The sequence below is a fragment of the Herpailurus yagouaroundi genome, unplaced genomic scaffold, assembly GCF_014898765.1.
Source record: "Herpailurus yagouaroundi ecotype Mexico unplaced genomic scaffold, PumYag 67690, whole genome shotgun sequence".
Lineage (NCBI taxonomy): Eukaryota > Metazoa > Chordata > Mammalia > Carnivora > Felidae > Herpailurus > Herpailurus yagouaroundi.
The window spans coordinates 4,793,967-4,815,988 of NW_024420490.1; the positions used below are offsets into that span (position 1 = coordinate 4,793,967).

A 22,022-nucleotide genomic window follows, 5' to 3' on the forward strand; every position below is an offset into this window, starting at 1 on the left:
TAGTGTATAATGTAGTGGTTAAGGGCATGGGCCCTACTCTACATAAGATACAGTTGGGTTCAAATTTCTGTTCTGACACTTACCTGCTATGTGATCTTGGGCAAATTACTTAACTTCTCCAGGCCTCGATTTCTCTCTCTATAAAAAAGAGGGTTCAAAGCAGATTGGAGAGCATGGGTCTCCCTGGGCCCTTCGCTTCATCCCTACCCTAATGGAAACACTGTTGTCTCTGCCTGTCTAGCACCCGTTCTGCTTTTTCTGGTAATGGCCTATTATTTCCCCTACTCTGATTCAGTGTGATTCTGGTGGGGCTGACCCATCACTGCCTGCCCCCTGGCCCCAGCCCCAGCTTCAGGGAAGGACATGGGATCCTAGGCCTGGCCAATCTAGGCACAGTTCATGGAGGAGCACACAACCCAAGCTGGATCAGCTGAGAGCCATTCTCGTCAGGACTTGTGCTGGAGCCACTATAAAAAAGCTTTCTTTTTGCAGAGGCCACCACTCTAAAAGGATACAACCTGGAGCTGCCAAGCGGGCACCGCTGAGACCATGCGGGATGAGCCCGCCAGAGAATAAAGTCCACTCCAAGTCAAAGGCGGCCAAGCAATGCTAAGAGACATACTTGATCATTTGAGGTCCCGATTCCAGCCATGCCTGAATCCAGAACAATCCCTCGGACTTTTCAGTTATTTGAGCAAGAGATCCTCTTTTGTGCTTAAAGGCTGTTTGAGGCGGGTTTCAGTCATTTACACCTGATAGAATCCTGACAAATGCAATCATGAATGTTTAAATGGCCAAAGTGAACTAGATACCATAAAAACATTTATTTGATGCTGTTAAAGACATCCAACGTTGCGGCAATATTAAAGCAAAATACATACGCCTGATGGTAGCCCCACAGTACTTCACATTGTCCAATTCAGTTTCTAGCTGGAGGGCACGGAGATGGATGTGGTCTATGCACCAAAATTGGCAGAGTATAAATTCCCTCCTCCCCTACCGCTGTCCCACGAGAAGATTGGAATAGCTCCTTACTGATCTTCCTGCCTCTAGTACTGGTCCCTTCCAATCTATCCTCCACAAAGGAAGGTGGCAGAAAGAACTAGAATCTCAATCACTGCCCTGCTCAGAATGCTCCAATCCTACAAAGTAGGCTCATCAGGTGCAGCCTCCTCCTCCCACATCTGGCCCAATCACCTGACACTCCTTCCTTGGCCCCTGCCTTCCCAAGCTGGAATTCGTTTCCTGCCCGCACTCGCACACTTCCGAGCCCGTGGGCCCGGAATGTCCTCACGCCAAATGCCTCCCCACACACTTGCTCCTCTGTGAAGCCTCCCGGCTGGCTCCCTTTTCCTATACTCTGTGAGACAGAGGTCAGAGGCTTCCAGCTAATCTCTGCCCTCAGTCCTTTTTCCTTTAGATTAAGAATGGCTAAGACCATGCCGCTGCCTTGCTCAGTTCCAAGGAAGAAAAATACAATTTGATTAGTCAAATGAAATACCTAGAAGAAACTAGGACAAATATTGAAAATACATGATTATTCACTATCATCCCCCAACTCCAACCCCATGTTGGAAAGCAAAAAACAGAAAGTGAAAAATTCTGATATTAAAAACTCCAAAAACTGGTTAAATGCATTTGTCATTCTGAAATTTTATTCTAGCAACTACCATTTAAAATATTAAAGGGGACAGGAAAGGGCAATCAATGCCTTGGACTTGAGATGTTTTTTAGGGTGGGAATTCCAAAAGCCTTTGTCTTAAAATGATTACATCTGGGGTTCCTAGCTGGCTCAGTCAAGTAGACTGTGTGACTGTTAATTTCGGGGTCATGAGTTCAAGCCCCACACGGGGAGTGGAACTTACTTAAATTAAAAAATAGAGTGCTAAAAAATAAAAAGATTACATCTCTAATTGAGACCACGGGCTGTGTTACCACTTAACAGTTTAAAAAAATAGGTTTTGTATCATTTGATATGTAAACCTTGGGCATTCAGAGAATAATGCTGAAAACGTAAACTCTAATATGCAGCAGGCCTCATGCTTTTACCTAAGGAGATCACAGGTGGGCAACTTTTCCTTTCAACTGATGTCTTTTTCTAAATTGCTGCTTAGCAGATTTCCCCCTCTGGGTTCACAAATAATACACACCTCCAAGGTGCCCCGGGCCCAGGCACTTGCACCATCTCCTATGACTGAAGGATGGCTTCGAGGGAAATAAACTAGGTCAGGAGCCAAGTACTGCAAGCGCCCACTTCAATCCAGTTTTCTTCCAGCTTCAATCCAGATCCCACTGCCCATCTCAAAACTTTCGAAACGTACGGAAACTGTCTGGGCCCCTTGGCTACCATCAAATGGACAAATGATTTTACCACCGTCTTAGGATATTTTATTTCTTTGCCTCTCTCGCCGATCCCTGTAGTAAAGTGGGGGATGACCGAGATGTCAGTCCGTAGCCAGTTGTGAGAAGTGATGGAGTACAAACGCAGTGGGGTTGTTGGGATCCTCTTGGCCGACACCTGAAGTCCAAGGTATCAGGGATTGCTGGGTACCACACTAGTAATGTTTCCCCCCCACAGAAGAGTCGTGGGCATCGCCATTTATTTGCAGCTCTAAGACTGACTTTGCTTCCATTAGGCTCAGGTTCAGAGCACCAAGTACGACACGTCACTGCGAATCTGGACTCACTAGAGGATCTACTAGGAGTTGACTGATGGGCTTTGGGGGGCAGGGAGGTGGAGGTCCATGAGACTCCTGGAAATTCTTCATGAGCATTTTTCTCAGGAGACAATAAAACATTCAGCTTTCACCAAGCTCCCAAATGGCTCTGTAACTCATCTGATTAAGAACCACTACTCTACATGTACGTTACGAACATTAATTATGTTCTCTCCACCCAGTGTGAGGCAGACGTGATATTTATTTCGCTCTGTGACTTTCACTAATTGAGTGAAATAAATATCACGTCTGCCTCACAGTATAAAGAAAGGGCCTATGAAAGTTTCACTATTTTAACAGGCAAAAATAAAGGGCCTATGAAAGTTTCACTATTTTAACAGGTAAAAATAAGGAGAATGCAACTTTTAATTGGTGTTCACAGCAATCTGGTGTAGCTAAAGTATTTCTCTCCATTCCTCTCATCGCAGGGCTGTCGACTCACCAGAAGGATGGCCTTGAAAAAGGTCCCCTCAACTCTCCTGGCTGAAGTTTTTAGCTATAAAAGGAAACCAGTTGATCTAACCAGATGATCTTTTGGATTCCTGCAAAACCGGAAACAGTTCTAAATCTCTCCCGTGTATGGATTATTACAGTCCTCTATTTGTTAAGTGGAAGATTCAAGGGCTTTTTTCATTCAATTACTCAAATGTTTTCATCTGGCACTAAAGTATTTAAAAGCTGTCCTGAAAAGAGCACAGCAAAAGCCCTCCTCCTGGCACCCAAAAGAGTTGAAGTAGGAGATGGCAAAAGGCAGGGCACTGAATTATGTGAAGGAAAAGATGTCATCCGTTCAGTACTTTCTTTCTCCAATCAACACACAGAGCAGACAGCCATCTATCGGCCCTAAAAGGGCTCGGGGATCCTTAGGGATCTGGGGACCACACTCCTGAGAACCACTATACTACTTCAAAGCAGGAGTGGATTTTTCCTGTTCATGTTTTAGAAATTCTTGTAAGTACGTGTCCCTAAGCAAGGAAGAATATTATTGGGGATGCTTTTAAAGTTCTACATACGCAATAGCGGACTATACTTATTCTTCTATAACTTGTTTTCACTCAACTTTAAATTTCTGAGTGCTATCCAATTTGATACATGTAAGTCTAGGTCACTCATTTTAAGTGCTATATGGTGTATGGCTATTGTGTGGCTAGATATCTCTATTCGTCCTTTCCCAAAGTGATGAACATTTAGATTGTTTCTAATTTTTCCCTCTTACAATGCCTCAACAAATGTCCTTGTACATGTCTCCTTGGGTAACAGGTAAGAGCACATCATTGGTATGCATAACTACATATGGACCTCCTGGGTCACGTGATATGCATCGCTTCAATTTCACCAATATCTCCAAACCGTTTTCCAAGGTGGCTGTACCACTTAACAGTCTGTAACTTACATTCTAAGGCACAGACTACTAGCTAATCACTAATTGGATTTCCTCTTCTTCTTAGGCCTTCAGCTATACTGCATTTCCCATCCTCCCCTGTAGTTCGATGCGACCATGTGTTTGGGCTCTAGCCAAAGGAACCTGAGTGAAAGTGAAGTACGCAACTTCCATGCCTTGACCGTAAAACTCTCCCATGAACAATCTTCCGAACTCTTTCCTGATCCACCAGCTGGAGGTCGACATTCAGGGTGACCTTCAGAGCTGCACACTGAAGCTGGCAGAGCCACTGGTAGCCCAGGTCTCTAGATGACACCGCTCCTGACCTGGACCCACACTGGGCTGTTACATGAGTGAGAAATAAACTTCTGTGTTTATTCAATGAAATTTTGGGCTTTGTTCGGTCTATCTTAACTAGTGCCTCTTCCCATGAGTAGCGAATGACAATTGCCCCTTCTCTATAACCTTGTCAACACTTAGAATTATTCTTCCAAACTGCTGCCAATCTGTCAGTGTGTATTGTCTTGATCTGTTAGAGTTCGAGATACTAGCGAGGTTGAGCCATCATTTCACATATTTATTAGTTTCCTCTTCTGTGAACTGCCTATTTATATTATAGAATACAATCACGAAAATAAAATATATAAAATTACTATAAATGAGAATCAACTTAATTAAAGGGAAATAGGACACTTGGACTTAAAATATTTTTTGGTTATTTTGGAACTTCTCTTTGGTGTTAAGAGAAGTAATGAAAGGAGAATATTTACAAACACAGAAGCCAAACAATAATGTCAACTGCTATCTAATCAAATTGAAACAAGGTCTCAAGTAAAAATTGAAACGTAAATCAATCAACTATAAGTGGCTGGTTCCCTAAAGACTCTTTTAGGATTAAGCTTCTGTATTCATTATTTATTAATCACCCCAAAACTTACTCTAAAAATCGAGAATTCTAGTTACAGTAGTTTTGGGTTTCCTATGGCATTTATATCTGCAAATATCATCTCTATCCTGCTCATTTGTTTTTCATCTCTGTTATGTGGGTCACAATTACAGTGCTGAATAGAAGGAACGATAGTGGCGATCCTTGATGTCCTTGACTTTAAAGATATTGTTTCTAATCTTGTGCCAATACATTAGTCATGTTTGCAGATTTTTTTAAACAATTATCCTTTATCAGGATAATACAATTCTCTGGCATGCCTAGTTTGCTAAGAGGTGTTTGTAATAAATCATTTCAGATGCTGAATTTTATCAAAGGTTTTTCTACACTTACTGAGATGATCACACTATTTTCTCTAATTTGATAATGTGGCAAAATGCATTAGATTTTCTTATAGTAAATTTCTTTGTATTCCTGGGTAAACTCAACTTGATTGTGATGCATTTTTTTAAACAAATTATTGGTTTTTTTTTTAATGTTTATTTTTTTTGAGAGAACAAGCACAAGCAGGGGAGGGGCAAAGAGAGGAGGGGGACAGAGGATCTGAAGCAGATTATGCGTTGACAGCAGAAAGCCCCAGGAGAGAGCCTGACATGGAGCTGGAACTCACGAACCATGAGATCAAGACCTGAGCTGAAGTCAGACGCTTAACCAACTGAGCCACCCAGGAGCCCCTGTGATACATTTTTAAATACACTGCTGGATTTATTTTATTGAGTATTTCACTTTGTATTTCACATCAATATTTATAAGGGAATTTCCTCCCTAAATATTATTTCTCATTATGTCTTGTTTGCCTATGGTATCTTGGGATATTGGCCACATAGGAGGAGTTAAGAATTATCCCTCTTTATCTTTTACCTGAAACAGTTTAAGATAGGAGTTCTCCGTTAATCCTTTGCACCCACCCCTCTCACTCCATTGTATTCACTGGGCAAAGCCCCACCTCTTGTTAAATCTGACTCTTTGCCTACTCTGGGGGTGCACCTGAGCAGCTGAATGTGGCTGGAGAAAAACACAGCCATAATTTCCACTGGAAATTAATGACCCTCCAGTGCTGTCCAACAATCCTATTAAAAATCCCTGATTTCCTTGAGAAGGAAGGACTATTTTATACCTGCTCCTCTCTCTTCAATCCTCCAATAACTCCTCCCCATCTGTACTCTTGGCTGATGACCATGCCTTATGTTTCAATGAGAATGTAGAAACAATAAAAGAGAACATGGTGCCCATGTACCCTGCCTTCCTTCTTGTTTTGATGAATAAACAATCTGTGCTCCTCTTTAAGGTCACCTACCACGTGTGTGCTACACTCCACCCCTCTCACTCGTTCAAGGCCTTTGCTCCAGTGATTTTCACTCTGCCTCTTCTCAGTCTTCCTTGGCATTTGGTCATCTTCTGCATCTTTCCACCTCTGTAAAGCTCCTCTTTGAACATCATCTCTTCTCTGTCTACACTCACTCCTGTAATCTCATCCAGCCTCATGGACCTTTTAAACACCACATATAAACCAATATAACTCCCAGATTTTTATCTCCAGCCCAGACCTCTCCCCTACTTCTAGATTCATATATTCAATTGCCTACTTGCTATGTCTACTTGGATGCCTAATGGGCACCTCAGACTTAATAAAAACTCCTTATCTTCCTCCCCAAGTTTGTTCTTCCACAATCTTTCCCAACTCAGTAAATGGCAATTCCATCCTACCAGTTGCTCAAGCCATTAACCTTGGAGTCATTCTTGACTTCTTTCTTCTACACACCTTACACCCAATCCACCAGTAAATCCTGTTGCCTCTACAAAATTTCCCCCAAACGCCACCACTTCCAGTGGTCTCCACTGCAACCACCCTTGTCTAGGCCACTGTGGTCCAGCTGCAGCAGCTTCTCAATTGGTCACTCTGCTCTGCTTTGTGACCTCTTACAGACAATATTCTATGCAGGTGATAGCGGGATTCTTTTCAAACATTATTCAGATGTCACTCATCTGCTCAAAACCTGCTCATGGCTTCACTTCTTAGAATAAAAGTCAAATTCTGGGGCACCTGGGTGGCTCAGTCGGTTGAGCACCCGACTTTGGCTCAGGTCATGATCTCGCAGTCCATGAGTTCAAGCCCCGCGTCAGGCTCTGTGCTGACAGCTCAGAGCCTGGAGCCTGCTTGGTATTCTGTGTCTCCCTCTCTCTCTCTGCCCCTCCCCCACTCAGGCTCTGTCTCTCTCTCTCTCAAAAATAAATAAACATTAAAAGAAGTTAAAAAGTAAATATATAATACCTCTCTCCTTAATGTGATAAAGGCCTAAGAATGCTTTAACCTACTTCCCATTGCTCTGCTATGTTATTTCACAGTATTTAATTCTATCTTTTTTAAACCTCCCCAAACTAGACTTTACTATTATTATTACTATTTGTTCCCTACTCCATGTTTTGGTTATCCCACTCTTTTCATTTTAAATTCCATTGCCCCTAAATAAATAATACTCAGTTACTGTTCTTATTTCTTAATTATATACTTTTTATAATAATCTGCAGTTACGGTCACTGCCTCGATCACTTTTTCTTTCTAATCCATATTCTCTTATCACTACTTTGTGCTTAACACTTTTATGAGCCTTCAAACAGAACTTATATTCAAGAAATGTACATTTATTTTTTTTTTTTAATTTTTTTTTCAACGTTTATTTATTTTTTTTGGGACAGAGAGAGACAGAGCATGAACGGGGGAGGGGCAGAGAGAGAGGGAGACACAGAATCGGAAACAGGCTCCAGGCTCTGAGCCATCAGCCCAGAGCCCGACGCGGGGCTCGAACTCCCGGACCGCGAGATCGTGACCTGGCTGAAGTCGGACGCTTAACCGACTGCGCCACCCAGGCGCCCCAAGAAATGTACATTTAATGTTTATCTGGACCAAAATAAATCTGAGAATTTTTTTTTTAAGTCAATGATTACTTGAAGATACTTCCTGGGGTGTATATTTATACTCTCTGTGTATATGAAATCATATCTGCAAAAGAACCCTTTTATAAACATAGCTCTTCTTTGCCTTAAAAATTTGAGTAATATTTAGTAGCACATGTATGTGGCAAATGACTAATGGAAAAAGTTGTTCTCTTTCACAGATACAGGAAAAGGAATGAGTTGACGCGCTATTGCCTCTAACAAAAGAATGTTTAACATGTTTAACACTAAATGATTCCTAACAAGTGAAATCAATTTAGAAAGCAAAACAGAAAACAGAATTCAATGAAAAACACCTCATAACATCTCCATACATCTACAGGAGATGGGGAGATACAGCATCAATTTAGAAACCATTAGTCCAGCTCATTCATTTTTTTAGTATGGCAACATATGCATAAAATTGCCCATTCATTTTTAGAGTGCTTAGGTGACCGAAGATCACTCAGAAAGAGGATGAAACGCTAAATGGGTTAAGGGTCTACAACTGTGAAGCCCAGCTGTTGGGGCTGGATGGGTTGGGGGCGGGGTGGGGGGTGGTAAGGAGCGTGATTCTGTGAATGCAGACTCCTGGCATTTCCGAGCAGGATAGTACGCGGAGGATTCTGGTCAGCCGCAAGAGTACAGAGGGCAAATCTGAGAGCTTTTCACCAACTACCCCCCAAATAAATACAACTAAAGGCTAAGATAACTTTCTTTTAATCATTAAAACGTTGGAGAGGAAAGTCCAACGCTGCACGTTTGCTCTAGTAAGGCAGTTCTTTTGCTCCTGAGAGAAGGCAAGCCTGGATCAATGGCTGGGTCAGAGCCCGCAGGAAGTATTTTATCAACAAGGATTGAATGGTTCCTTTCATGAGCTTGGAACACTGCTTAACTCAAAACGTACAAAACTGATGAGGCCTCTGTGCTTAAGGATCTCACTGCATCAATGGGGACACATAATCACGTTCACGGACTAGAAAGCAGTTAGTAGTTGTATCAGGGCCTTCAAGAAAGGGAGTATTATGGCCCAGGGTGGTGAGGTGACGATGTGTGGCCCAGGTATGTGTGGCCTATGTCAAAGTCATAATACCACCAATAGCACTATTTACTGTTGGCCTACTGGGCACCAGGCAACATACTAGACCCGAATTTTCTTCACAGTACCTCAATGAAGGTAGGTGTTACCGTTCCCATTTTATAGATGTGGGCGTGGACTTAAGAGATGTTGAGTAAAAGCTAACACATCATTCAAGGCAGAGCCGGGGACACAAACACGGGTGTGACACACAAACCAGGCTTCATCGCTTCTCCTTATAGCCCCTTCCATGACAGTAATGAAGGGAAAAACGTTTCAATTTGAATTTTAAAACAATCTGCCGATGTAATTATAATATATTCCAAATGGGAAGGCAAAAAGTAACCACCCTTTGCCCGCCTATTCCTTGTTCAATTCTCAATTTGAACATCATCTCTTCCAGGACTCCACCCCTGGTCCCCAAACTGGGCTAACCTCCCCCAAATAAGGACCACAATCCGTGTGCAATTTCTAAAGCCAATAAGCTCTGAAAATTTAAAGTCTTTTCCAAAGTTTGTAGCAAGCTTGGTGGCAAAAGGTGACCTGAACTGATGTGAAACTATTTAAGTCTTTATTTTTCCTACTCAGTGCGAATATTCACATTCGGGTGTGAGAAAAATGGGTCCAAGGGATGCTTCCCATTGCAGTTATTAAAGACTATATGTGTATATTACCTTTCCAAAATCCAAACATTTCTGACTTGCAAACATCTGGCCCCAAGGATCTCAGACAAAGGAGTCTGGACCTACACCTTATGCACAGATCGCATCATACTACGAGGATTTATTCTTTTCGTAAGTCCAGCACTTGACAGAGTGCCTTGCATATAATAGGTACACAATAAATATTTCCTGAATGAAGAAATGAGACTGAGAAATTGGTTAAGAAGGGAAAATGGTCAGTGGCTTGGGAATGATTACAGCTCCGACTTATAGCCTGAGCCTCTACTCATGGAATGCCACTTCCTTCTCAGACATGGAGGTCCTATAAATAGTTGCTGCTGATTGAGGGCAAGGGACATAGCTGCTGGCCTCACTAGGAATAAAAATAGTCCAGTGGTCTTAACATGATGGGCCCACATATAACTTTAGCCCAGTAATACAGAACAGCAGGCATATTCATACATCAGACCACATGGGCAGCCTCACAGGTCCCCTTAAAGCTGGGAGCAGAAGACCTGCATTTGGCTCAGACGGTAACCTTTTTGGCCTGTGGTTTTCTCACCTGTAAAATATCAACCAGAGTAACCCCTGAGGTCCTCCCAGGTGGGTCTCTAACAAAGTGACTCAAGGAGCAGCAGCAGTCGCCCCACTCTCTTGAGGCCGGATGCAAACCTCAGGAGGTTCTTCGCTCCTGTCTACTGCCCTGGCAGTCCGAGTTCCCCATCCTTATTCAGTGTGCTCTGTCCAACACACCCCCTCTCTCACCCCCCAAAATGGACAGTCAATGCAAAAAGACGCATTTTTGTGTCCAGGGCACGGGGTCGGGGGGTGGGGGGGGGCTCTGTCTTCGATCCCAAACAGGGGTCAAAGAATCTGTGAAGAGTGGCCACACAGCACTTCGGTCCCCTGAAAGAGGATGGGGTGGAATGGGGGTGAGGGTAATCACTGGCCAGCAAGCTCTGGATTTGAAGAGAAAAACCTCTTAACTGCAAAGTCTCAGGACGCGGGAGGGGATTGGGTAGGAGAGTAAGTGCCACGAAGAGGGCAGCTTGGGGTGGTCCTTCCTTACCTGGTAGCACAGGATGGTTTGCTGTACCAGCCGCGCGTATCCATCCAAGCGGACTCCGGAATTGCTCCTGCTCCTCATCTCCGCGTGCTGCCCGAGCCCCGGCGCCCGACGGGTTGTGCAGAGGTGGGACGCCCGGACTGAGGCCGCCGACTGGGCCTGGTTCCCAAACACTCACAGCCTCGTTGTTCTCGGGATGGAGCCTGGCGGTGGGAGGTCGAGACTTTTTAAAATGGAAGAAGCAAAGTAGGCTTGGAAAGCAAGCCAACCAGAGTTTCACTCTTCTGGAAGGCGTGGGGGCGGTGATGGGGGCTGGCGCTAAAGCGGTCCCGCCTTGACCAGGCCCGCCACACGCCCGACGCCCGCGGGTCCCGGGCTGCCACACGGGAGACGCGGGGAACTGGGCTCTGGACGTGAGACGACAACGACCCCGTCGAGCCTTTTCTGCCTTCCAGAGGTCTTGAAGAGGCCCCGGGGCGGGCCGCCAACCCTACCCAACCCGCCTGCCGCAGCACACTTGCCGCCCCGCCCCCGCCGCGGAACGCAACCTTCCGAGTCGCGGCTCGAGGGGGAAAGAAAATGGGGTGGCTCACGGGAGCAGCGGAGAACCTGGCTCCGGGCGGGAACTCGGTTGCCTCCCTGAGCCCCTTACCTCCCCTCCGGCCGCCAACCGCCGAGCCCCGAGGAAACTGGAGAAACAGGCCCTTCCGCGGAGACCACCTGGACGCCCTGGGCCCGCCCCACGCCCCACCCCTGGACCCGCCCCACGCCCCACCCCTGGACCCGCCTCCAGCTCCGCCCCCGCCGCGGAGCGGAACCCGCGGACCTGGGCTTGAGGAGCAAGGTAAGCGGACCGCTTTGCCGGGGGCCCCCGAACGCCCCTAAAACCGTCCACTTGTGGCCCCGCCCCTCCCTGGGATGAGCTCACCAGCGCGTCGGTGAGCCCGCCTTCCAGCCCCGCCCCTCAGCGGAGCGGAACCCTCCGAGTGTCGGGGATGAGAGCCGGGGATGAGCCGCCAACCTCATCGGAGGCGGGAGAAGTAGGCCCGCCCACCGCGGCCGCCTGAGCGCCGGACCGCGGGCCAGGATCACAACTGTGTACCTGGCCGCGTCCCCACCTCCCTGCAGAAGCAGAGTAGCGGGGGCCCCTCGGGGAAGGAAAAAGGGGATGTCGGGGCACAGTTCCGCGGCTGCACCCCCCCCCACTCCGGCTTCTGTAGCGCCGCCCCTGGTCACTGCTCTTGAAGTCAGGCCTGCTGTCCACCTCCTACAGGCCTACAATTTGAAATTGGCATCACAGTTTTCCGGGGCGACTAATAACCTACAGTTCACAGGCTTTGACCCAGTGTTCATTTTCCAACAGCATCTGTTCCACGGGACAGCTCGGCTAATGGAATTTTCACAAGTCTTCTGCTAGTCTCCATGCATTTACTATATGCTTGACCTAGTAGGCCATTCTTCCTCCTCCTTTTCCTCCTCCTCACCTATTTACTGAAGCCTATCCTTTAAGGGCCAACTCAGTTCCCCCTCCTATAATAAGCCCTCCCCATTCTCTGAATTCCCACAACAATTTCTTTGTAAGAACTTAGGTTTTGGAGTCAGTTCAAATTAAATTCAAATTACGGGTTGTGCCATTTACAAGTGTGAGCTTGTCTGCCATTGAAGCTGTTTGAAACTCAACATTCCCTTCCGTAAAATGGGGATAATAGCACCTACCTCCTAGGGTGGCCAACATCAAGAGGATGGATATAAAGCATTTAGCACCATGCCTGGCTCATAGAAAAGTACTTCATGAGTCGTCATAGTTGTTTTCATCCATCATTTGACAATGTACTGCCTCATATTGTTAGTTTTCATATGAAGCATGCTTTTCTAATGATTGTAAGTTACTCATTGAAATAGTCTTTGATATCTCCTGCCATGTCTGGAACAGTGTTGAGCATGTAGTGTGGCTCAGTGTTGAATGAATGAAAGAAAATCCGTCCTGCTAACTGGGTCCCCTTAACTGAGTTCACTTTAGAAATTCCATACCATAAATCTATGTCACTCAACTAAAGCACCAAACCCCTCATCATCTCACATACTTTTTTCTTCCTATTGGCTCTTAAAGTATGCAGCAACCCATGTGATCTGCCTCCATGCAGAATTTGCTATGGTCTAGGGGTGAAATGAGACATTATGTTATCACCATTCAATCTCTTTTGGAATATGTACTCTTACTAGAACTCATATTTTGAATCAAAAAGCTGGGATCCTTGCTTCATTACTGTTTTTGTTCATACTGAATGCTTCTTCAAGAGTCCATTTTGCAGCCATGGGGGGAAATAACTGATAACCTTTGCTCATTATCTGGCATTTCCATCCAGTATGGAAACATTTTTAGTTTATCTCATTCTTAGTAAATTCTTCTATGCACACATATACCCCTTTTGGTGTATAGCTAGTCTTTATGCTTAAGCTTTGGTCTGTACTTTAGTGCATATTATCATATAAGCTATATTTTTCTTTTTTAAAAAATTTTTAACGTTTTATTTATTTTTGAGACAGGGAGAGACAGAGCATGAACAGGGGAGGGTCAGAGAGAGGGAGACACAGAATCTGAAGCAGGCTCCAGGCTCTGAGCTGTCAGCACAGAGCCCGACGCGGGGCTTGAACTCACGGACCGCGAGATCACGGCCTGAGCCGAAGTCGGCCGCTTAACCGACTGAGCCACCCAGGCGCCCCTAAGCTATATTTTTCAATAAGCTTGAAATCCAGTGATAAAACCAAGAAGGAAGGCTACAACTGTTTACCTTGTAAATTTCTATGCAAATTTTGGGCCATAAACTGTGCTACATAAAAATCAGACTCAAAATAAGACTCACATCTTAGTATCCTATGTCCCTAAGATACAAAACCTCCATATATTGGTTTCCATATCCACAAAGCTTTTCTCTGGCTGTGATCCAACAGAAACCTGTCTCCACGTCATTTCTCAAATATTGGTCAAGAATCAGATATGGAACGTGATGGGGTATGTTGTTGTTTCTGAAGCTGATGCATGATCTTCGTAAACATGAAAGCCCCAAACCGGACTCGGGTAGCACCCCATTTAACTTCTCAGACCCCATCCAGAGCATCTGCCCCATTGTCCTGCCATGGGGGCTGAGGCCAATGAAGTTCCCATTGGGCCCCATGTCAGCATCCAAGGGAGAAATCGTCCAATGTTTCTTTTTGAAGGCTCAAGTTTTTGGGTCTAAAGAAAAAGCACTCCATCTTTGACACAGGGGAGAGGGTTCATTCTAAATCAATTTGCTTAAAATAGCCAATTTGCCAAATTTCATTATTTTTTTGGCAGTTAAATTTTTGTTGACTGGAGGTCATTTTCATTGGAATATTTTAAAGAATGTACAATTTGTCTCTATTCCAGGGTCCTGTAGCTAGTTTGAGACTAAGAGGTAAAGAGGAGAAACACCGGGGACTGTAAGATTCTTCTCGGTGACGAATATATAGATATATTTAGAAGAATATATTCTGAAAGAATGTATTCAATTTTTGTCTGGCCCAAGTTGTTAATGCTTTACCTACAGAAAAGGAAAAAAGAATCTACTGACAAGAATTCTGCCCATTCAAGATTATGTTTTTATATTCACCCAGTCTTTCCTTTTTCCTCTCCTTCAGACTCCAACTACATCAGCGTGGAGCTGAGGCAGAGACATATTGAACAGTCCTTAAAATGCTGTCATGGAGAAAAAATGGCAACACACCAGTCCAATCGGTAACTTGTTCATTCAGTGAAGCAGTCCTTTGTCCAAATGGCCTTCAAACCAACCTGCTTTCTAGGCAACCTCATTAGATACAACCTAGTATCCCAAATGAAGCCATGTCACCATTTTTGCTAAGAGCAGTCATGAAAAGTCATGAACAGCCTTCAGCTTTTGCTAAGAGCTCGCTGAAGTGAAGAGTTACTTTGTGGGATTAATGACTGCAGTGTGTTTTGGGGAAAAACACTTCTCAAATGTTCTGAGGAGATTCTTCAAATTATGGTCAGTGCTGCGACACTCCTCGCCTCCTCACACTGGCACTTCTCTCCCTTTCGATGGAATCTCAGACTGTGACGCCAATTTTAAACTCCAAGGAGGATGCTTCTCAGGAACATTCGCTCCGTCCTGCCCCTTATCCATGTGAAGTAAAAAAGTAGACAAGAGAATCTGGCTTAAGGCCCACGGTCCAGACACAAAACACAGCAGGAAAAATGAGGGGGAGATGGACAGGATCTAAAGAATGTTGGAATTGTGCATTCTTTGGTGTATGCTTTGATCACATCATGTGCAGGAGATGTGCAGGAGATTTGGTTTCTGAGCTCTCACGCCCAGATCTAGAGTAGCTCACCACCTTCCTCATCAGTGGAATCCTCAACATCTTTGGGGCAGCTGGGCATCATAGGAGAGGCTGCTCTAAGACCTCTTGTGGAATCGAGGCCAGTTTCCCCCATTGGTGGCTCCCACATGCTAATCAGTTCCCCAGAAACCCCTAATCCTGTCCTCACCTTCTCGAAATCCTACTGCTGAATGCTGAGGAAGCAGAGACATGGAGGGGACAACATTTGTTAAAGAGGGAATCTTGAAAGAGATCAAGAGGAAAATGAAAAGGCGACCTCAGAAACCGATCTTGTGAGGGAGACCCTTGCTCTAACCCCGCGGTGACTGTGTGTCTGCTATTTGCCAGGAGATGTTACTGTCACGTACATCTCAGTCAGGCCACTTACACGCCACGCTGCCAGGGAAAGAGACTGCAAACGCCTTCTCTTTGTGAAAGCTTTCAAACTCAAAGGACTTAGCTACAAATTTATTTTGGCGATTTTAACAGTTTTGTCGATTTTAACATAAATACAAGACAATTAAATAAATCAGAGAAGAAATATTGCAAAGGCAAATCAGCACTCACAGAAGTGTATTACATTATTACTGTGGTTAACCTGGAATACAACATTCACTTGAACTATATGCAAGGGAACCTTCGTGAAAGGCCTAACTAAAGGGTTTTGCAATGTTCCTAATAAGGACCTACTCGAGACATTGCTCAAACAGCTGTAGGTGGGAAGCAAGATAAACCCTCTATAACTAGAAACAATCAGGCTTTGATACGTATGGAAACAAGAGCATTGAAGGACAGGTCGTGTTCCCAATAGCTGCTCCCCCTTGTCACTATACATTCTTCAAGACTTCACACCTTTTAAAAAATAATCCTAGCTCTGGCTGGGCCAGAGCGTAGCAATCATGACAATTAACAAAGTACTACGCAGTTGCCTTTTAAAGAGCAGCAATATGATTATTTTCCCCCATACGCACCTCCCTTAAAAAGTAATCCTACTCTACTCCCCTTTTCTGAAAGGCTCTGGGGATTTGAGAAGTGGCAGTGTATGTATCTCTTCCACATTCACAATTTTCCTGACAGATGGTCTAGATTACAGTTCCATCCCTCTCTGTGGCCAAGGTGCTAAGCTAAACGTCTTGGTGCAGATTCCCTAATCTGGTGATTAGGCATGAGGTCAGGAGACGGGTGTTGGTATTGGGTGCCGCATGTGGGTGTACAGATGGTACCCTGCACAAGGGTGCACCCAAGAGGATGAGTGAGGCTAAAGCATGGCCCCCACTCAGTATGCCAAGCCATGAGCCCTTGGGGCTGTGTCTGCCCAGTGGGGGCACCTTTTTCCAACTCGCTCAAAGGCACTATATGAGCTAATTGTGGCACTGTCTGCTTACATTTTGTCCAGTCTGGCTGGCATCATTAATTTCTTGATTTCAGTGAGGCTTCTGTATTTCACATCCCATATAATCTCCAAAAGGAGATTTAGAATTCACTGAACCATCAAGGATTTTCTGAATTATCACATTAGACACAAGAACACAACCACGATTCTACAAAGAAATACATTTACACGGTAGAAAATAAATACAAAAGACGTGGAAGATATCTGACATGTGGGTCACTAGAATTTAGCTTATTTACAACAAATGCATGCACAACTCAACTCACCAACAGGCTGAAGTCAACAGTTGCTTTCTGGGACGTTATCAAAGATGACTTCGCCTCTAAACTGGCTGGAAATGAACTACTTTGATTTTCAAGAAGTCTTTCTTACTCTTACTATGTTGTTTAAACCTAATCTCCTCTTAAAAGGAAGGATAAAAAAACAAACTGCAAATGTCTAAAAACCATGTCTAAAACCTCTTGGCTTCCTCTTCCAATAACCATCGCCCTTCAATTAGCAAATGCTCCTCCAGAGGTTGCCGAGTATAAAATCAGTTGATTTTCATACATCTCACATTGTGTAAAAGATAAAATTGGACATTTCACACTGTCAAGCATCATGCTTTGATTTTAGAAAAAGGAATCACATTTACTCAATAAAGTGTAAGCTTCCCCGCTTTGAAGTCCTTCTGAGAGCGATACGGCTTTTCCCATTGCACGGATCTTCTTTCTCGTTAAACATGTGCTGCTTTCCAGTGAAATCATGAAGGCACACATCTCCGTTCTGAACACTGAAAGAAACCCCGTTCTTCTCTGAAGACGCATTCCCTATATAAGGAAAAACAAAATTGGTGTCATGGAGTATCCACAGAAAGCAATTAAAAATAAACTTAAGGGGCGCCTGGGTGGCGCAGTCGGTTAAGCGTCCGACTTCAGCCAGGTCACGATCTCATAGTCCGTGAGTTCGAGCCCCGCGTCGGGCTCTGGGCTGATGGCTCAGAGCCTGGAGCCTGTTTCCGATTCTGTGTCTCCCTCTCTCTCTGCCCCTCCCCCGTTCATGCTCTGTCTCTCTCTGTCCCAAAAATAAATAAACGTTGAAAAAAAAAATTAAAAAAAAAAATAAATAAACTTAAGCATCACTTTATTCTGAAGTAGGCACGTGTAGAATGGTTTTTTAAACAATATATTTGTTTTTTACTTTGCATTCCTTCCCTAAGGCCACTGAAAGTAAGCAAAACAAACTGGGGAATAAGTCAGAAGCCAGTTCTCTGTGGCATTTTTTTTTTTTAATGAAACGGTCGAAAATGAAGCAAAGCAATATATGTGATTTGAAAGGGCCCATTTCCTAACTCTGGTTGATCATTATCGATCCTATGTGTAGTGTATTGATTGCATATCGAGCATATGTATAGTATAACCTGTGATATTCTGGTCTCCCCCAAAAGGTAAAGGTTAACAGAGATCCCCATAGGTCCTCTGACAAGGTTCCTAGTTCCTTAAGATTCCTATGAAATAAAACCTTGTACCAGAGAAACCCAGAGCAAAAACAGTTATGGCCAAGAAAAAAAATCATCTCTCATAGACCAAACCAGCCCCTCTGACTACATCAGGACAGGACTGATTCCCAAGAGGAAACTACCAATGACAACCTCAGAGTCTAGGCCAGGGTGTAGCTGGGCATTCTAGAGACATCGAAGTTTGGACCTGGGCCTCCCGTACCGCAAGCAGGCCCCAAACTGTGTGTGACCATTCTACTATTAGGAGACAATGTAGAAAGCTTAATAATAAGCCCATTTTTTTAGTTCAGGCCATAATTGTAGTAATAACGGTAAGAGTGCCGAGAACTTTGTAAGTATTATCTCGTTACACTGCAGGTTGAGTGCGATTATCATCCCCATTTCACAGACGATGAAACAACGGTTTCAGAAGTCAAGTGCTTGGCACAAGGTTATACAGCTCAGAATTGATGGAGTCAACATGTGATGTTTCTTTCAAACTGTGAGCTTGTGGCCCCACGTACCTAACAACACGGCTGCTGGCACCAAGCCCGTAGAGCAGAACTAAACGTGTCACACACCAACAGGGTGATAGATAAGCTCAACTAGGGCATGTGACTGTCTGAGGCAGCTATCCTGACCTAGGCATTTTGGTCTGAGGACATCTGGTGCAGGCACAATTTCACCTGGTTGAAGAAACCATTAACCTTCCAGCTTCTTTTTTCAAATTGCCTGTCCCATCCCTCATCCATCCCAGATCCTGGTGTGTAGCCCAAGGAGTCAGGGAGGTCTATCGGATGAGCATGTCACGTGGTATTAAAAACCTGGCTGTTCTAGGGGCGCCTGGGTGGCTCAGTTGGTTAAGTGTCCCGCTTCGGCTCAGGTAGTGATCTCAGTTGGTGGGTTCGAGCCCCACGTCGGGCTCTGTGCTGACGGCTCAGAGCCTGGAGCCTCCTTCAGATTCTGTGTCTCCCTCTCTCTCTGCCCTTTCCCTGCTCCCTCCCTTCCTCCCTCCCTCTCTCTCTCTCAAAAATAAACAAACATAAAAAAAAAAAAAACCACTTGGCCATTCTGGTGGCCCAAAATGTACCCCCACCCTCACTGGCAGCCATCAAAAACAGCTGTGCAAAATGTGTTGCTTCAGTCAAATCTGACTCCCCAAAGGATGGATGGCAACACAAGCTAGGCAAATGAGGCTTCATCTCTGAGTTGTTTCTAGAATATGGAAAAATCTGGCTTTAAGACCTCCAAACATTTTGGTCCAAGCTAATAGGCTCTACTGATATGTTGTGATTCTGAGGAGTCATGATGGCTTACCTCATACCTCCGATTTCTCTGCTTTGAACTTGCTTTCTCATGCTAACAACTTATTAACCAGCCCTGAAGCTACTGCCTGTACTCTGTTTACCTGTATCGAGTCATTCCTGATACAGCCATTTGGCACAGAAGCCAGAGCTCTTACCCTGGTAGCAGAGCTAAGGCCATGTGGTAACTGTTTCCCATCTTCTACAGCAATGGTTCTCAGTGAAGGGGGGTGCATGATTTTTACCCCTCTGGGGACATTTCATAATGTCTGAAGGCATTTTTGGTTGTCAAAACTGGGGGGTGAGTGGGTAGGTGCTACTTGTATCTGGTGGGTGGAAACTAACATGTTGCTAAACACTCCCAATTATACAGGACAGCCCCCCCCCCCACAACAGTTATCTAGCTCCAAATGCCAATTGCTCCAAGGTGGAGAAACCTCGATTTAGAGGCACTCTATTGTATTTTTGAATTCTATATAAACAAGCAGGACCTCCCATTTTTGGAGGGTTGGAAAACCATGTGGTATATAAACCTTCTCACAAACTTATTTGAATTCGTCATAAAAATAACTAATGTCTTAAAATGATGAATGAAGGCTGGGGCGCCTGGGTGGCTCAGTCGGTTAAGCGTCCCACTTCGGCTCAGGTCACGATCTCACGGCTTGTGGGTTCGAGCCCCGCGTCGGGCTCTGTGCGGACAGCTCAGAGCCTGGAGCCTTCTTCGGACTCTGTGTCTCCTCTCTCTCTGTCCCTCTCCCGCTCATGCTCTCTTTCTCTCTCTCAAAAAGTAAACATTAAAAAATGTTTAGATCGTCATCAAGTCCCATCATGAAAAACTAAATCCTAAAAAAGTAAAGGTTTTGGTATTTGCTCTAAAATGAGTAAGTCTGGATGAATAAACCTTCTCTTCTATAACGGAACCGCATTGTGATCCACTAGTCCTATGTAATTTTTCTCTTAGCTGAGCAAAAATGTCATTAAAGGATAAAACTACTTTAATAAAAACCAACACTAGCTTGAGACATACTATATTGAGACATACGTACCATTCCCGCTCACAAGTCCCGAGCAATCGCTATTCACCAGCAGCGTGGTGGAGTGTGTGGAGTTACTGTTTGACTGTAAGGAATTTGAAGAGCTGGACACTCCTTGGTTTACGGTCTGCTTCTTTAAACCATTAGTAGCAGTTTTACTCCAGTCTATAACAGAATAAGCATTTCAGAAAAGCCAGATGGAACGCTGAAGCTCAAATGCAAGAGACAGATCATCGCAGTATAACCTGTTCTATCTAGCAACTGATCTCGCTTCCATTTCTTGCAAAGAACTCACACATTTCACAAGGTGGTGTGATAAAATGTATTTCCATTGAAGACTATATACATCTGTGCTTTAAATGACTTCCTGGTTAGAAGTAAGCTATATTCTCTTGGACTGAAGTCCACACTGATTTGATTGTGTCTGTAAATATCCCCTGAATTAGGTAGTAGTTGGGAGCCCAGGACTATCTTAACAAGAACACAAGACAACTGTGTTGTGATGACTGATGGCTCTTCAACGTTTTAGAAGAACCGCACCAACTGTACCGCCATTTTCCGAGTACAGATCTCATGCCACCAGATCTTTGCAATATTGCAAAGGTTGTGTTCATGGGTGGTATTCGTGTAAAAGGAATTCATTTTTTCAAACAGTACTTCATTTTTCTTATTTTCTTGCAAATGAGCAATGTGCTCTACAATTCAGCAGGGCGTACCTGAAAATAACTTCAAAATAACCAAAGGTATGCTAAAGCTTGTATACAAAGACTTGCCTGCTAACAAATGAAGCAACTGACCACTGGGACCTGTGGTAAAAAGGTTGAGCCAAGACTTTTTTTATAAGAAAATAATATGCTTTATTAAAGAACCATAGAATTTTTAGAATGTTCTTATTTAATTTCCAGTTAGTTAATAGCGTATGTAATGTTAGTTTCAGGTGTACAATAGAGTGATTCAACACTTCGATACATTACCCGGTGCTTCTCACAAGTGCCCTCCTTAATCCCACCACCTATTTAACCCATCTCCCAACCCCCCAGGTTGAGTTAAGACTTAACAAGTTCTGAAAGCAAATATCAAAACTCACTTTGTGTAAATGGAAAAACTGAGCTCAAAAGGAAATTCTAAAAATTTCACTCTTGTTTCATGTAAGAAGCAACAAGCCCATTCATTCTATTGCTCATGAAGCTCCCAGTTCCCAGACGGGAATAATTATTTTTTAATTCACTAGATTTTATTCCCTAACATTCACAATTGGGATCTGTTCACTGATTTCTAGATCAGACGGCCTTTTGGCATTGATTGCTTTAGATCTTAACTTCTGTCTTTTCCTCAGGATTTAAGAGGAGAAAAAGGTAAATCTTTACCAGAATTTTCAGCCAGCCGTAACTTTCCACAACAAAGATACCGCCTCCATTGCTTTCTGACGTTCTCTTTCGCTACACAGTAAAAGATGAATATGAAAAATCCTACGGAGGAAAAAAAAGTCACGTAATTCCAAACTAAGACCTGAATATCATGGGCTTCCTTTGCACAAAAGATAAAATATTTGGCAGCTATAGGCAAAGTGAAATTTTGTGAATAAAAAAAAAAAAAAGTCCAAAGTCCTGAAAAAGTTTGCTAATGAAAGGCACCCTGCAGGGACTCTTTGTAAGATAAAAAAAAAAAAAA

General features: G+C 44.1%; 2 protein-coding genes across 5 annotated transcripts in view; both read right to left on the bottom strand.

Annotated features, from left to right (window-relative positions):
• PHKA2 (phosphorylase kinase regulatory subunit alpha 2) overlaps positions 1-11,236 on the bottom strand; it is a 70,482-nt gene extending 59,246 nt beyond the window's left edge. Inside the window, exon 1 of the mRNA XM_040468279.1 lies at positions 10,788-11,236. Within this exon, the coding sequence (XP_040324213.1) occupies positions 10,788-10,865 (78 nt within the window). The 5' untranslated portion in view covers positions 10,866-11,236. The remainder of the gene's footprint in view (positions 1-10,787) is intronic.
• Positions 11,237-15,590: 4,354 nt separating this feature from the next.
• The window catches only part of ADGRG2 (adhesion G protein-coupled receptor G2), a 123,843-nt gene continuing 117,411 nt past the window's right edge, over positions 15,591-22,022 (bottom strand). For all 4 annotated transcript variants that reach the window (XM_040468272.1, XM_040468271.1, XM_040468275.1 and 1 more), the window contains 3 exons: positions 21,719-21,820; positions 20,364-20,516; positions 15,591-17,345 (listed from right to left, as the gene is read on the bottom strand). In XM_040468272.1, the coding sequence (XP_040324206.1) occupies positions 17,167-17,345; positions 20,364-20,516; positions 21,719-21,820 (434 nt within the window). In that variant the 3' untranslated portion in view covers positions 15,591-17,166. The remainder of the gene's footprint in view (positions 17,346-20,363; positions 20,517-21,718; positions 21,821-22,022) is intronic.